This window comes from Salvelinus sp. IW2-2015, linkage group LG22 (assembly GCF_002910315.2).
Source record: "Salvelinus sp. IW2-2015 linkage group LG22, ASM291031v2, whole genome shotgun sequence".
NCBI lineage: Eukaryota > Metazoa > Chordata > Actinopteri > Salmoniformes > Salmonidae > Salvelinus > Salvelinus sp. IW2-2015.
The window spans coordinates 23227834-23243579 of NC_036862.1; the positions used below are offsets into that span (position 1 = coordinate 23227834).

Genomic DNA, 15746 nt, shown 5'->3' on the forward strand with positions numbered 1-15746 from the left:
GTCTAATAACGGATGTAAAGAAAGACCGATAGAAAAAAAATGTACAAATTATTTCATACTCCACATTTAGGGGGGCCACAAGGGGGTCCAAAATTGTTGTCACAGGGGCACTGGCCTGCAGTTTGAGTGAAGTTGCATTGAAGATGAAGACCCCCCCCCAGTCAGGTTGTGACGAGGGGCCCCTGAGATGTACAGAGTCCCTGGGGGGCCCATGGCAGACACAACACTATCCTGTGACACACAGATGGAAGTTAACAGAATACCTTCAAGCAGGGCTGCCAATTTTTGAAGAAAGCTTGGAGTGAGATATGCTATATGAATTTCATTGCTCCCTGGCACAATGCCTAGATGGGGGACTGAGGTTCCTCCCCCAGGAACATTTTACTGTTTTAAAGATAATTTCCTGCAATTCTACGAACCCTGGCCTATTACCAGCTGTATTCGGGATGTTTTGAATGTTAAATGAACACTCAAAATTCGACAACTTTGTTACTTTGAGATTTTGGGGGGGATTAAATGTAAAGTATGCAAATGTTTTTGGGGTGGTTTGACACTTTTTTCAGACAGTAATGAAATGAGATAGGGAGAAACAGTGGGAAGGTTGGAAGCAGGGACTGATTCCTGTTCTCAGGTGGAAAGTTGTATGCGACAGGTGCTGGAGTGTGTTACCACTATACCAAGGCTCTGCACAGGACATTTTAATATTAATAGTTGATGGCAGTGGGTAACTAAATCATAGATTACAGTCTCCTTGTCCATAAACTGCTTTCAAGGTAAGGACACATACATTTTGTATTTTGTCACTTGGGTGAATTCTCTCTTTAATAAAATAGGGCTATTTCACAAAATCACCCAACCTTCAAGAAAAATCTATTGAATATAAATATTCAGGTGGTTTATGCCTACTAGTTGAACATCCTTGCCATCATCTTACTCTATATAGACACAAAAGTATGCTTTCATGAGTTGAGAGTCCCCCTACCATTTCTGTCTAGCATGTGCACAATAATAAATGTCAAAGATTATATTTGATTCCTGGAGCTTTTAATATCCCATGTTTACTTTTATGACTTATTCAAAACTGTCAATGAATGGCTGAAAAAATACATAGCCTCATATAATACATTTTCAAAACACATAAGTAGGCATATCAGATTTCAAATCTGTGATTACTCTGGCAAAGTTGGGAAGAAGTGGAATAATAACATAAGTGTGGGGAATAACAGTAGTGTTCTTGCTGACCAGCACAGTAATTAGGCTATATTTTAGCCCATTGTTAATAATGAGAATTCTTACACTGATCAGGCTAAATAAAGTAAATAGATAATAAAATCTCTCAAAGACAAGATTACATAAATCTTCCCCTACACCCTAACCAAATGACTAGAATCAAATTTACACTTTTGGGTTCAAAATCTGTTTGTCAAAATTATTTTCAGTTACAGATCAGGTCACCCTACCAAACTTCCCTGCTAAAACATACTGTAGGTCAGTCTGCTGCCTTTTCGTTGTCACAGCCTAAATGCCAATCACCAAACGAGGGGACTAATCCAAGTGGATTTTACTACATGATGTCAAAAGGCTGCATTCTGCAATACGGACAGGAGTAAAAGCAACCTAATTTTGTTGACAACATTATACATTAAACAGCGCTACCGTTTAATGTATAAACTCAGCGGAGAACGTTCTCTCTCCATTCAGCTCCACTCTAACCTTGAGGGGCGTTTCTTTTAAACATGCATCCAATCTCCTTGAACCCTTATATAACTAGACCAATCATATGCTTCAATGTGCCGCGGGTGACAGTGCTGTGGCAAGACTGGACATTGATAGAGGTTCCGCTCGTGATGTTAAATTGCAGGTGCAGATGCTCCGATTTCAAAACGGTTTGGAGCACAGTTGAACATTTAACACGCTGACTATATAATGGATTTATAAGAAAAATAACTGCAGTACTTTTCAATGCGTGAGATATAAGAGGTGTGGCGTGAGAAGAGGGCCAAATGCTTGTGTCTCATGGCCAATGTGTGAGAGTTGGCAGCTCTGACCTTCAGTTATGGCCTCGGGATGAGGATGAACAATACCAAACAAAAACCTTCAAAAACTTTGTCTGTGTGTGAAACTGCATGTCCCATAATCTCTCGTGGACAGACTACATTTTGCGAGAATTTTACTTCTGGGTAACAGTGATTACACGTCTCATAATTTACCTAAGTAGGAGAACCTTGGCTCTGAGGAAGATGCATTTAAGAAGGTGACTTTATTCTCCTTGGGGTGTTATAAGATCACTCCTCCACTCCAGTCATTGGCCCCCACAGCGCCGAACATTAAGGACCCCTATGAAGAGGAGAAAATGGATGATACTTGCCAGAAGTTGATAAATCTGAGGCAAGCGGATAGAGATACTATTATGATCCTAAAATTGCATCTCAGATATAGTCACGGTCTCCAGCTAATAGGAACAGTACACATTGGACCATGGCACCCCAGACTGCAGACTCTGGCCTTAACTAGAAAACCAGTGTGTAAAAAACTAAGTTGAAAACCAAACAACTTACATCAAGTGCAATATGATTGCTGAATCCAGCCTCGGCGAGTTGAAATTGAAAGCCATCCTCCTGCTTCAATCCTGGTTTATAAATCAGAGTGACACAAACATTTTGTTATAAAGTGAGTCAGAAATAATATTTCTAATGGGGTAGGAGGTAAAATGCACCTCACAGCCTGTCCGTGTTAGGCTACCCTCAACCTCCTACATTAAATTGCACACATACAGTATATGACGATAATGGGACACAATGTAAAGGTTACACTGATGATTACAGCCTTTTGGTATACCTTCGATTCCTTTGATGATACTGGTCTCTAGCTTGGAGAGGATGCTCTCCAAGATTTTATTGTCACCAACCAAGAACAGGTTACTCTCACTGGCGCTAATATTCTTCATCTCTTCTATTTTGATTTCATTACCAACCTGTGATTCATAAATGTACAGAGACAATCTATGTCTTGATATAGAGTTGAAGTCGGAAGTTTACATACACTTAGGTTGGAGTCATTAAAACTCATTTTCAGCCACTCCACAAATTTCTTGTTAACAAACTATAGTTTTGGCAAGTCGGTTAGGACATCTACTTTGTGCATGACACAAGTAATTTTTCCAAACAGTTGTTTACAGACAGATTATTTCACTTAAAATTTACTGTATCACTATTCCAGTGGGTCAGAAGTTTACATACACTAAGTTGACTGTGCCTTTAAACAGCTTGGAAAATTCCAGAAAATTATGTCATGGCTTTAGAAGCTTCTGACAGGCTAATTGACATATTTGAGTCAATTGGAGGTGTACCTGTGGATGTATTTCAAGGCTACCTTCAAACTCAGTGCCTCTTTGTTTGACATCATGTGAATATCAAAAGAAATCAGCCAAGACCTCAGAAAAAAAATTATAGACCTCCACAAGTCTGGTTCATCCTTGGGAGCAATTTCCAAACGTCTGAAGGTACCACGTTCATCTGTACAAACAATAGTACGCAAGTATAAACACCATGGGACACGCGCCGTCATATCCCTTAGGAAAGACGCTTCTTCTCCTAGAGATGAACGTACTTGGTGCGAAAAGTGCAATCAATCCCAGAACAACAGCAAAGGACCTTGTGAAGATGGTGGAAGGAAACAGTACAAAAAGTATCTATATTCACAGTAAAAACGAGTCCTATATCGACATAACCTGAAGGCCGCTCAGCAAGGAAGAAGCCACTGCTCCAAAACCACCATTAAAAAGCCAGACTACAGTTTGCAACTGCACATGGGGACAAAGATCGTACTTTTTGGAGAAATGTCCTCTGGTCTGATGAAACAAAAATAGAACTGTTTGGCCATAATGACTYTCGTTATGTTTGGAGGAAAAAGGGGACGCTTGCAAGCCGAAGAKCACCATCCCAACCGTGAAGCACYGGGGTGGCAGCATCATGTTGTGGGTGGGCTTTGCTGCAGGAGGAACTGGTGCAATTCACAAAATAGATGGCATCATGAGGCAGGGAAATTATGTGGATATATTGAAGCATTATCTCAAGACATCAGTCAGGAAGTTAAAGCTTGGTCGCAAATGGGTCTTCCAAATGGACAATGACCCCAAGCATACTTCCAAAGTTGTGACAAAATGGCTTAAGGACAACAAAGTCAAGGTATTGGAGTGGCCATCACAAAGCCCTAACCTCAATCCCATAGAAKATTTGTGGCCAGAACTGAAAAAGTGTGTGCGAGCAAAGAGGCCTCCAAACCTGATTCAGTTACACCAGCTCTGTCAGGAGAAATGGGCCAAAATTCACCCAACTTATTGTGGGAAGCTTGTGGAAGGCTACCCGTAACGTTTGACACAAGTTAAACAATTTAAAGGCAATGCTACCAAATACTAATTGAGTGTATGTAAACGTCTGACCCACTGGGAATGTAATGAAATAAATAAAAGCTGAAATAAATCATTCTCTCTACCTATTATTATGACATTTCACATTCTTAATATAAAGTGGGGATTCTAACTGACCTAAGACAGGGAATTTTTATTAGGATTAAATGTCAGGAATTGTGAAAAACTGAGTTTAAACGTATTTGGCTAAGGTATATGTAAACTTCCGACTTCAACTGTATATAGGGCAGCAGCCTGTTAGGTGCAGGGTTGAGTAACCGGGTGGTAGCCGGCTAGTGATGGCTATTTAACAGTCTGATGGCCTTCAGAGAGAAGCTGTTTTTCAGTCTCTCGGTCCCAGCTTTAATGCACCTGCACTGACCTTCTGGATGGTAGCGGGGTGAACAGGCCGGGGCTCAGGTGGTTGATGTCCTTGATGATCACATACCTTAGTTACAAAAACTATAGTGACAAAGAGAGAATCTGAGTCAGTTTTGATCAACTCTCGCATCCTCTCCTCTGTCCTCTCCTTGCCTGCTTTTGAAAAAGGTCAAAGGTAATCGAGGAGTGGAGGCAAGGAGAGAAAACGTGGAAACAAATGCGCTTGATTGAAATGAGACTCTCCTTCTCCACTCATGCGTCATTAGGCAAATTACGTTTAGAGGGGTGGAATCCCAAAATAAGTGTGTAAAGTGCGAAAACCAATTGAACTAGTTGTATGCAAGACATGTTATTGATAAAAGGATAAGTAGCGTATCATTTTTAAATGTGTGCATGCTCTCCTTCGAGAAAACAAAAGGCTGATTCAAAGGGGGTGTGACAGATTTTAAAACACTTCCGTGCTAGATGCCGAGAGGATACTCTTGTGCGTCACTTATCAGATTCTGGTTCATGCAGGAGGCGGATTTAGGAATCAAGGAGGATGGACATTTTACCAATTGAAAATCTCCCAAAGACCCACATAGTAAATGAGAAAATGTATTATAATAAATATAATCTCATGGTTGATTTTAGTATAATTTCTGCTTCTTTTATTTCCATGATCAGTATTTACAATATTAATTTGTACACATTTATTTTGTATACCTTTTTTAGTCAACATTGTGTAGCACACGGATTCATATTGGAGGTGTGTTCAACACAACCTCTACTTTCTTGTCAAAAGTCATGTCAACATGAGGGCTAAAACAAAAAAATACTTTGACGCAAATGTTTATCTACATATGTTTTTGCTCACTCTTGACTGTCAACCCACCACCACCCCCCACTGCATCCATCCAACAGACAGAGACCTTCTTAGTTAGAGAGTGTGGTTTACCAGGAAGCTACTGTGGTCTTCTGAGTCAGATTGCTCACCTCATTTGTGCTACTGCTCAGAACTCTGTTCCATTGGCTGCAGTTGCAAATAGTATTAGTGTTAAGTAAAATAAGCATTTATGCCACAAAAGTAACTATTTGTGTCAGGCACATAAACCAGGTTATTTTAGTGCATGAATATGCCTAATAGTTGTTTCTCTCTCACAGAGAGAGAAAAAACAAGACCAGCTGTATACATGCACATAATCCAAGTACTTGATTGTTATAACATGTAAATAACATTGTTAAACATGTTATAATATATCAAATGAATCAAGAACCAGTTAAAATGTAACACTATATTAAATATTTTCAGATATGTATAAAAAGAAAGGGGACGAATAGAAACAGGCACATCTGCTCAAACAGGAAGTGACCTAATCGGTTTTCTCTGTGCCTGAACTTAGTTGTAGAGGTTTGCCCTTTAACTTGTAGCAACTGGATATATGTGCTGGGTACTTTCACTTACATTTCTGGTACCGCTCACTGCCATACATTACAATACAGAAAATGCTCTTGGTCAAAACTGAAGTCTGTTTTTTTTTGATGGTATTATGTTATACCTCTTTTGCTTCAATGGGTAAGTGCTTAAGATAATGATAATAAAGATACAGCATTTTATGTAGAGTTATGAGAGAGTAAATGTAGAGTTGGAGAGTAGAAATTTAAGAGAATCTTCCTGTCATGTGAATGTAGTGTGCATCTGGAAAATAATGGTGTAATTTTTTTAACCCTATTTTTAACATACATCAGAAAAATGTATGTATGCTGCTGAGAATTTACCATAAAATGGCTGTATATTTTAACCATTACATTGCAACATTTTATCTATGAGCCTGATAACCGTCCAAACCCAACACTCCTCCTCTAGGTAACAAACATTGCCATGACTCCTGTAACACATCCACCCTCCAGGCTCCACTAGGCTCTGCGGTGCTCCTGTCATGCAGCTTTGGGTCCACCTCTCTGGGCATTAGCCCTGGCCATGTCTGGGTGGTGTGGAACCAGGGCTCTGGTTCTGGTGCCAGCCTGGTCAACATCACGTCCTCTGGGAAGGTTGTTGCCTCTTTCAGTTGTCTGTGTAGCATGTACAATACTAGCCTTCATTTTTGTTTTGAAATTTTAGCCTTTTAAAAGCCTTTTTAACCATATTTGTTATGTGCAGCTTTATCATTTCTGCATGTAATGAGCTCTTCAAATAATATATATTAATTTATAAATAAAATATGAATTTAATATTATCAGGTGGACTTTCTGGACCCCAGGCAGGGCAGAGTGAAGGCTTTCCCCAATCAGGGAGGTCTGGGGAACTTCTCCATCCTAATCGATGCCCTTCAGGCCTCAGACCTGGGCTCCTACTGCTGTGAGCTGCAGAGTCATGACCAGTGCCATCGAGTGGAAGTTGAGGAACTTGAAGAAGGTAACACTATGCTAGTATCTACAGTAATATATTGTTCCAACTGCTCAGTTGGTTGGAGAATGGTGCTTGTAACAACACCTGAGTTGTAGATTTGATTCCTTCTTGCAACCTCAACGGAATATTTGCATCAAGAGAAAGTCACTTTATTGTTACATTAGAACAATAATCTCTTATACTGTTGTATCTGAAGATATAGGACCCTTTCAAGTCACCAGTAATGAGTCAAAATAATTGGTGAAGGTTTCATACTGTACAGTGCTTTCGGAAAGTATTCAGACCCCTTGACTTTTTCCACATTTTGTTAGGTTACAGCCTTGTTCTAAAATTACCCCATAATGACAAAGAAAAAACGTTTTTTAGAAATGTTTGCTAATTTATAAAAAATGAAAAACAGAAATATAACATTTACATACTGTAAGTATTCAGGCCCTTTACTCAGTACGTTGAAGAACCTTTGGCAGCAATTACAGCCTCGGGTCTTCTTAGGTATGATGCTACAAGCTCGGCACACCTGTATTTGGGGAGTTTCTCCCCTTCCAAGGAGTTGAATCTTGGTTTCATCAAACTAGAGAACCTAGCTTCTCATGGTCTGGGAGTCTTTAAGTGCCTTTTGGCAAACTCCAAGCTGGCTGTCATGTGTCTTTTACTGAGGAGTGGCTTCCGTCTGGCCACTCTACCATAAAGGCCTGATTGGGTGAAGTGCTGCAGAGATGGTTGTCCTTCTGGAAGATTCTCCCATCTCCACAGAGGAACTCTGGCCAGGGTCTGAATACTTGTAAATAATGTAAATATAATAATGTATTTCGGCAGTGGTGTAAAGTGCTTAAGTAAAAATACTTTAAAGTACTACTTAAGTAGTTTTTGGGGGTATCTGTACTTACCATTTATATTTTTTACTACTTTTACAAAAAAAAGATGTACTTTTTACTCCGTACATTTTCCCTGACACCCAAAAGTACTCGTTACATTTTGAATGCTTAGCAGGACAGAAAACATCAAATTCACGCACTTATTGTCACGGTCGTATGTAGAGACGGACCAAGACACAGCGGATGTAGAGTTCAATAAACTACGACKRGTGACTAACGAGATACGCTACGTGCACAAACTCAAAACACAAAATTCAATATCCCACAAACACAGGTGGGAACAAACACTACTTAAATACGATCCCCAATTAGAGACAACGATTAACCAGCTGCCTCTAATTGGGAATCATACAAAATCACCAACATAGAAAATAAAACCTAGAACCCCACATAGAAATAATAAACTAGAACACCCCCCAGTCACGCCCTGACCTACTCCACCATAGAAAATAAAGGCTCTCTATAGTCAGGACGTGACAGTACCCCCCCAAAGGTGCGGACTCCGGCCGCAAAACCTGAAACCAAAAGGGAGGGTTAGGGGGGTGTCTAGTGTCGGTGGAGGCTCTGGTGCAGGACGAAGAACCCTCTCATCCCACGGATCCACCAGCATCGGAAGGCGGCTCTGGTGCAGAACGAAGAACCCGCTCATCCCGCGGATCCGCCAGCATCGGGGGCGGCTCTGGTGCGGGCCGAAGAACCCGCTCATCCTGCGGATCCAGCCATGGACCCAGGCTGAACACTGTGCCTGGACTGGACCTAGATGCCGAGGAAGGCTCCTGCCATGGAGCGGGACTGGACACCGGCCCTGGCCTGGACATCGGTGCAGAGGAGGGCTCATGCCATGAAGCTGGACCGGATGCCGTGTTTGGACTGTACATCGGCGCAGAAGAAGACTCCCGCCATGGAGCGGGACTGGACGTCGTGTTTGAACTGGCCATCGGCGCAGAGGAAGGCTCCTGCCCTGGAGCTTTTGGACCGTGGACCGTCGCAGGAGGTTCCGGACAGTGGAAAGTCACAGGAGGGTCCGGACCGGGGACCGTCGGCCGGAGGTTCCGGACCGYGAACCGTCGCCAGAAGCTCCGGACTGGGAACTGTCGCCGGAAGCTCTGGACTGGGGATCGTCGCAGGAAGCCTGGTGCGTGGGGCCGGCACTGGTGGTACCGGACTGGTGACACACACCTCAGGGTGAGCGCGAGGAGCAGGCACAGGACGTACCGGACTGGGGAGGCGCACTGGAAGCCTGATCCGTGGGGCCGGTACAGGTAGCACCGGACTGGTGGCACGCACTTCAGGGCGAGTGCGGGGATGAGGCACAGGACGTACTGGACTGGGGAGGCGCACTGGAGGCCTGATGCGTGGGGCCAGTACAGGTGGCACCGGACTGGTGACACGCACTTCAGGGCGAGTGCGGGGAGGAGGCACAGGACGCACTGGGCTGTGGCGGCGCACTGGAGACCTGGTGCGTAGGGCCGGCACAAATTGTACCGGAACGATGACACACTTCGCATGGCGAGTGCGAGGAGCTAGCACAGGACGTACTGGGCTGTGAAGGCGTACATCTGGGCGAGTGCGAGGAGCAGGCATAGGACATACCGGACTGGGGAGGCGCAATGGAGGCCTGTTGCATGGGACCGGCACAGATTGCACCAGACTGTTAACACGCTCCTCCAAACGCCTGCYTTGCCGCATACTCCTCGCCAACTCCATTCTCCGGTATCCCTCCTCGCACTGTTCCATCAACTCCCAGGCGGGCTCTGGCACTCTCCCTGGGTCGACCGACCACCTCTCTACCTCCTCCCATGTTGTCACTGGTTCGCACCTCGGCTCCGCCGACCACACCGTGTCCCCCCCCAATTATTTTTTTGCTGTCTTTTGGGCTTACTCTGTGGCCGCGAACCCCGGCATCGTCGCTGTTCTCCCTTCTCTCCTTGCGTCTCCCGCCAAGGAAGGCGATCCTGTCCTGCCAGGATTTCTTCCCAAGTCCAGGATCCCTTCCCATCCAGGATCTCCTCCCAAGTCCAGGATACACTCTCCTCCTGGGCACACTGCTTGGTCCTGTTGGGGTGGGATATTCTGTCACGGTRGTGTGTAGAGACGGACCAAGGCGCAGCGGATGTAGAGTTCCACATATTTATTATAAAATTTAGCAAACAAAACAATAAACTACGACATGTGACTAACGAGATGCTACGTGCACGAACTCAAAACAGACAATTCAATATCCCACAGGTGGGAACAAACACTACTTAAATATGATCCCCAATTAGAGACAACGATTAACCAGCTGCCTCTAATTGGGAATCATACAAAATCACCAACATAGAAAATTAAACCTAGAACCCCACATAGAAATAATAAACTACAACACCCCCCAGTCACGCCCTGACCTACTCCACCATAGAAAATAAAGGCTCTCTATGGTCAGGACGTGACACTTATCAAGAGAACATCCCTGGTCATCTCTACTACCTCTGATCTGGCAACTCACTAAACACAAATGCTTTGTTTCTGAATGATGTCTGAGTGTTAGAGTGTCCCCCTGGCTATCTGTACATTTATAAAACATGAACAATTGCCATCTGGTTTGCTTATTATGCGGAATTTGAAATTATTTATACTTTTAATACTTAAGTACATTTTTGCAATTACATTTACTTTTGATACTTAAGTATATTTAAAACCAAATACTTTTGGACTTATAATCAAGTAGTATTTTACTGGGTGCCTTTCACTTTTACTTTACTTTATTTTTACAGGGACAGTGCACATTAAATCAACGTTTCAGTAAAAGTGACGGTTTTAGCCAGCCGGCTAATTTTCAACCGCAGTCCCTGCGCAGGTTATTAAAAACAATTACAATATAGACAATCATTGAGCAGTGAGCACACGCAGAGCAACATAGGACAAGCAAGACGTAGCATACAGACAGAGCAACATAGAACAAAAAGCAGCAAGACAAAATTCATAAAAGCAACAAAGGGTTTCAACACCTCATAAGCTACAGACAACAGACAACATGGAAAGCGGTCAATAACTTGTTGCAATATTCTCTATGGTAAATAACAAAGTGATTTTGGGTRACCTTTATATTGACCTTACGTGAACAGCTAGGGATTATGTTCACAAATCTGATTGACCTTTGGCCATGTCTTCATGCATTTTGTGAAAGTGTGATATGTGGTGCAGTTATGTGTGTCTGATGGCAGACATGGGAAGCTCTCACAGAGAAAGCGGATTTACTAAAGGTGCTTTTCCTTAAAACGTCTTATGGCTGCAATCCCGTTAACGGGATCGATATGACAACAGCCAGTGAAAGTGCAGGGCGCCAAATTCAAACAACAGAAACCTCATAATWAAAATTCCTCAAGCATACAAGTATTTCACACKATTTTAAAGATACACTTCTTGTTAATCCCACCACAGTGTCCGATTTCAAAAAGGCTTTACAGCGAAAGCACCACAAACYATTATGTTAGGTCACCGCAAAATCACAGAAAAACACTTTTCCAGCCAAAGACAGGAGTCACAAAAAGCAGAAATAGAGATAAAATMWATCACTAATGATCTTCATCAGGTGACACTCATAGGATTTCATGTTACACATTACATATATGTTTTGTTCGATAAAGTTTATATTTATATCCAAAAACCTCAGTTTACATTGGCGCCATGTTCAGAAATGCCTCCAAAATATCCGGAGAAATTGCAGAGCCACGTCAAATAACATAAATACTCATCATAAACTTTGATGAAAGATACATGTTTTACATAGAATTAAAGATACACTTGTTCTTAATGCAACCGCTGTGTCAGATTTCAAAAAGCTTTACGGCAAAAGCACAATATTCAATAATCTGAGAACAGCGTTCAGCAACAAAAGGAAGCCATACAGTTACCCGCCAAATTATGCAGTCAACAAAACTCATAAATAGCATTATAAATCCTCACTTACCTTTGCTGATCTTCGTCGGAATGCACTCCAAGGACTCCCACTTCCACATGAAATGTTTGTTTTGTTCGGTAATGTCCATKATTTATGTCCAAATAGCTATTTTTGTTAGCGTGTTTGGTAAACAAATCCAAAGTCAGGAAGCGCGTTCACTTAAAGCAGACGAAATGTCAAAAAGTTCCGTAAAAGTCAGTAGAGAAACATGTCAAACGATGTATTGAATCAATCTTTAGGATGTTTTTAACATAAATCTTCAATAACGTTCCAACCAGAGAATTCCATTGAGTTCAGATGTGCGATGGAACAGAGCTCCCTCTCATGTGAACGTGCATGGTCAGAGCATGGTCAGCTCATGGCAGACCTGACTCATTCCTGTCTCCTTCGGCCCCACTTCACAGTAGAGGCATCAGCCAAGGTTCTACAGACTGTTTACATCTAGTGGAAGCCGTAGGAAGTGCAAACTGATCCATATCCCACTGTGTATTCGATAGGCGATGAGTTGAAAATCGACCAACCTCAGATTTCCCACTTCCTGTTTGGATTTCTTCTCAGGTTTTTGCCTGCCATATGAGTTCTGTTATACTCACAGACATCATTCAAACAGTTTTAGAAACTTCAGAGTGTTTTCTATCCAATACTAATAATAATATGCATATATTAGCAACTGGGACTGAGGAGCAGGCAGTTTACTCTGGGCACCTTTCATCCAAGCTACTCAATACTGCCCCTGCAGCCATAAGAAGTTAAGGGAAATATACAGTCACCTCTCATGGATCTGCTGCCATATGTTTGGGTTTTCTGTTTAACAAAAATACTGAGTGGAGGGTGAGCCAGGCCATTTAGGATCTTGAATACAAGACATGCGTCGGTGTATTGCACAAGATTTTCCCAACTCAGGAGCTCATGCTTTCTGAGGATGGCTATTGGGCTTCCTATCAAGCACTTTGAGAGCCTGTTTGTAGACAGACTGTGTAGGTTTTAATGTTGTACTGCAAGCTTGGGCCCAACTAGTCAAGCAGTATGTTAAGTAGGGGAGTATCATAGATTTGAAGTACAGTTTTGCTAAATTAGCTAGGTTGAATTTGGTTATCTGAATGACCTTTTTCACATGCTTGAGTCATTTCCTATTAAGGTATCTTTACTTTTACTCAAGTATGACAATTGGGTACTTTTTCCACAACTATGTCAGTTTATTTTATTTGATAAATGAGCTAAAATTTCTCAAAATCTGTTTTTTCTTTGTCATTATGGGGTATTGTGTGTAGATTYCTGAGGCGTTTTTTAAAACAATTTAATCCATTTTAGAATAAGGCTGTAACGTAACCAAACGTGGAAAAAGTCAAGCATGTGGTCGGTTTTTCCTTCCACGGTTACTTTCTGTAAAGGCAAACACATTTCTGGTCGGTTTAGACTCAGCAGCTCTCTCGCTTATTGTTTCCTGTAAGATACACGTGAATAAAACCACCTCTTCCTCTTTACTCGTCTAGGTTCACACATCGTGTTGTTTTTCAGCGTCGGCAGTTTGGCCATCCTCCTAGTGCTCCTAAGTGGCTGTTTCTGCTGGGTGAAATGGACACGTGAGCACCCCCATGTTCCATCTGACTCACTCGGTTTTACTTCTGCATTGGAATGATATGGATGAAGCAGCTAGCACGGCATACTGCACAGTATACAGTATGCTTCACCGAGTACAACAACAGTTATTTGGGCTAATCGGAACCTTCCCATGAGCATTAAGCAGCATCCTTTCTTTCTGATGTAAATGTTATTATGTTGGTTGTGCAACTTTGCAAGCTGCTTCCATGTCAGTTAAGTAGCTACATATCCTACTGAAAATATGCACATTGCACACTTTAAACAGGCCTATAGGCATGTCTTAATGCCACCCAGTATGCGCTTTAGAAAGAGGAACTGCAGAGATGCAGTGATAGAACATTTCAAAGTAGCCTAATATCTTTGTGAAATGTGATGTACTTGTACTTTCAAAAAATACATAACGCCTGAAAAAGTGATCATCTTATAGAAGTGCCCTTTCTTGTTTTAGGAGTTACTACTGAAAGAACACCAGACTATATCAACACCCATTTCTGTGCAGGTTGGGCCTCTATGCTCTTGTTCTAATCCTCAATGTTCATTAAAAAAATTTGAGAAAGAGAATGTATTACTATGGCATTTGAGCACCACTTTCAAATCTGATTGAAACATGAAATTAATGTAGAATTCTGTATAATATCACAGGATCCAGTGCACCTCCTGAGGACGTCGCATGTAGTGACAATGTCGGGAGAGACGTGGCACAGGAGAGAGGTAAAAAACGTACACACGTAGGCTAAAACAGCATGTGCTCACACTCAAACACACATGCACATGCATACACAATGTTTTATTATGTTCATGTGGTTAAGATTATTCAACATTACAGCATCACTCTATATTTACTAAACAAGATCACAGTACAAAGTCATTTAGCATTTGCAGACTGATGCTCACATCTGGTTTTTATCTTAATTTAGGAGTCGGCAATGAGCGACCGATCTATGGTAAATTTACGCTTCTACATTTACCATTTTCTTTCAATGGACTGGAATGGAATTGCAAAGTTGTTTTATTTTCTACATGGACCTAGTTTGAACTGTTCTCTTCCCACCTTTCAATAGAAAACAATGAGCACGATCCAACCAGAATGCAGCATGATCCGACCAGAATTCAGCATGATCCGACCACAATTCAGCATGATCCCACCAGAATTCAGCATGATCTAACCAGAATTCAGCATGATCCAACCAGAATTCAGCATGATCCAACCAGAATTCAGCATGATCCAACCAGAATTCAGCATGATCCAACCAGAATTCAACATGAAGCACAAAGAAACCAGCACGAACCAGCTAGATACAAAAATAAATTGCGAGATTCGAGTGAGAAAAGAAGACAGGGGTTTCATGGAGGTAAGCTATGTGTGTTACATACCGTAGACATTCTATAACCATTGTCCCTTGTTCAATGATACCAATATTTTCATCCCCGCTTGGTATGCATGTTGAATTCAGAAGTAACTAAACTTTATGGACTTTCCTTCCCCAGAACTCATGAGCAGATTGCGCCAATCAAGTCTCGGACAGCGTTACTATGGTAAAGTCAGAGCTTTGTAATGATTAATTTACAGTATAGACATGCGGTGATCCTTTTATGAATTACATTGACTTGTCGTGAACTCCGACAGCAAACCAAGCCGAGATCAACCAGCAAGCCAGAGTTCAGATGGACAACCACAAAAGAGCAAACGAAGCAAAGACCAACCCGGAGGGCAGATCCCAAATGGACAACCGCCAAAGAGGTGTCCTACACACTATGTTTTACAGTAATATCTGATACAAATCAATATGCACTCTAGCATTTTGTTATTAAAGCCTTGTCTCCTCATTGCAGGAAGCTTTTGGAGAAAGAAACCCAAAGAGCGTGAGTTGCAAAAAAAAAATWTWTTTTTTTTTACACAACATACTGTATAATCATAATAACTTATATTAAGTCCTCTCTCTCTCTCCCAGAATGTGAATATGAAAACCCTATCTATAACAGTGCAGTCAAACTCAACAAACTATAGACGGGGATGAAGAGGATACTGAGTCTCAACTCCTTGGTCTCACTTTTGTTTAGGTTGTATTTTWTTTTTTTTGTAAATAAAGTACATTACATTGTCTTGAAAGTGAAACAAATATGAAATAAAGTTCATTTTTAAATAGG

The 15746-nt window shown here is 41.8% G+C and overlaps 1 protein-coding gene across 1 annotated transcript; it reads left to right on the top strand.

The window, feature by feature from the left end:
* The first annotated feature begins 6192 nt into the window (after positions 1 to 6192).
* On the top strand, positions 6193 to 15746 carry LOC111982589 (uncharacterized). Its single transcript, XM_024014175.2, has 12 exons — positions 6193 to 6344; positions 6636 to 6820; positions 7010 to 7184; positions 13490 to 13579; positions 14047 to 14097; positions 14241 to 14309; positions 14516 to 14542; positions 14660 to 14950; positions 15087 to 15134; positions 15226 to 15339; positions 15432 to 15461; positions 15551 to 15746. The coding sequence occupies exons 1-12, from the start codon at positions 6275 to 6277 to the stop codon at positions 15604 to 15606; spliced, it is 1206 nt and encodes a 401-aa protein (XP_023869943.1). The 5' UTR covers positions 6193 to 6274; the 3' UTR covers positions 15607 to 15746.

Excerpts from the sequence above, each read along its gene's own strand:
- LOC111982589 (XM_024014175.2), top strand. The coding sequence starts at position 6,275 with ATGCTCTTGGTCAAAACTGAAGTCTGTTTTTTTTTGATGGTATTATGT. Across the intron at positions 14,098-14,240 it reads CAACACCCATTTCTGTGCAG|GATCCAGTGCACCTCCTGAG; the intron begins GTTGGGCCTCTA and ends ATAATATCACAG. Across the intron at positions 14,543-14,659 it reads CAATGAGCGACCGATCTATG|AAAACAATGAGCACGATCCA; the intron begins GTAAATTTACGC and ends ACCTTTCAATAG.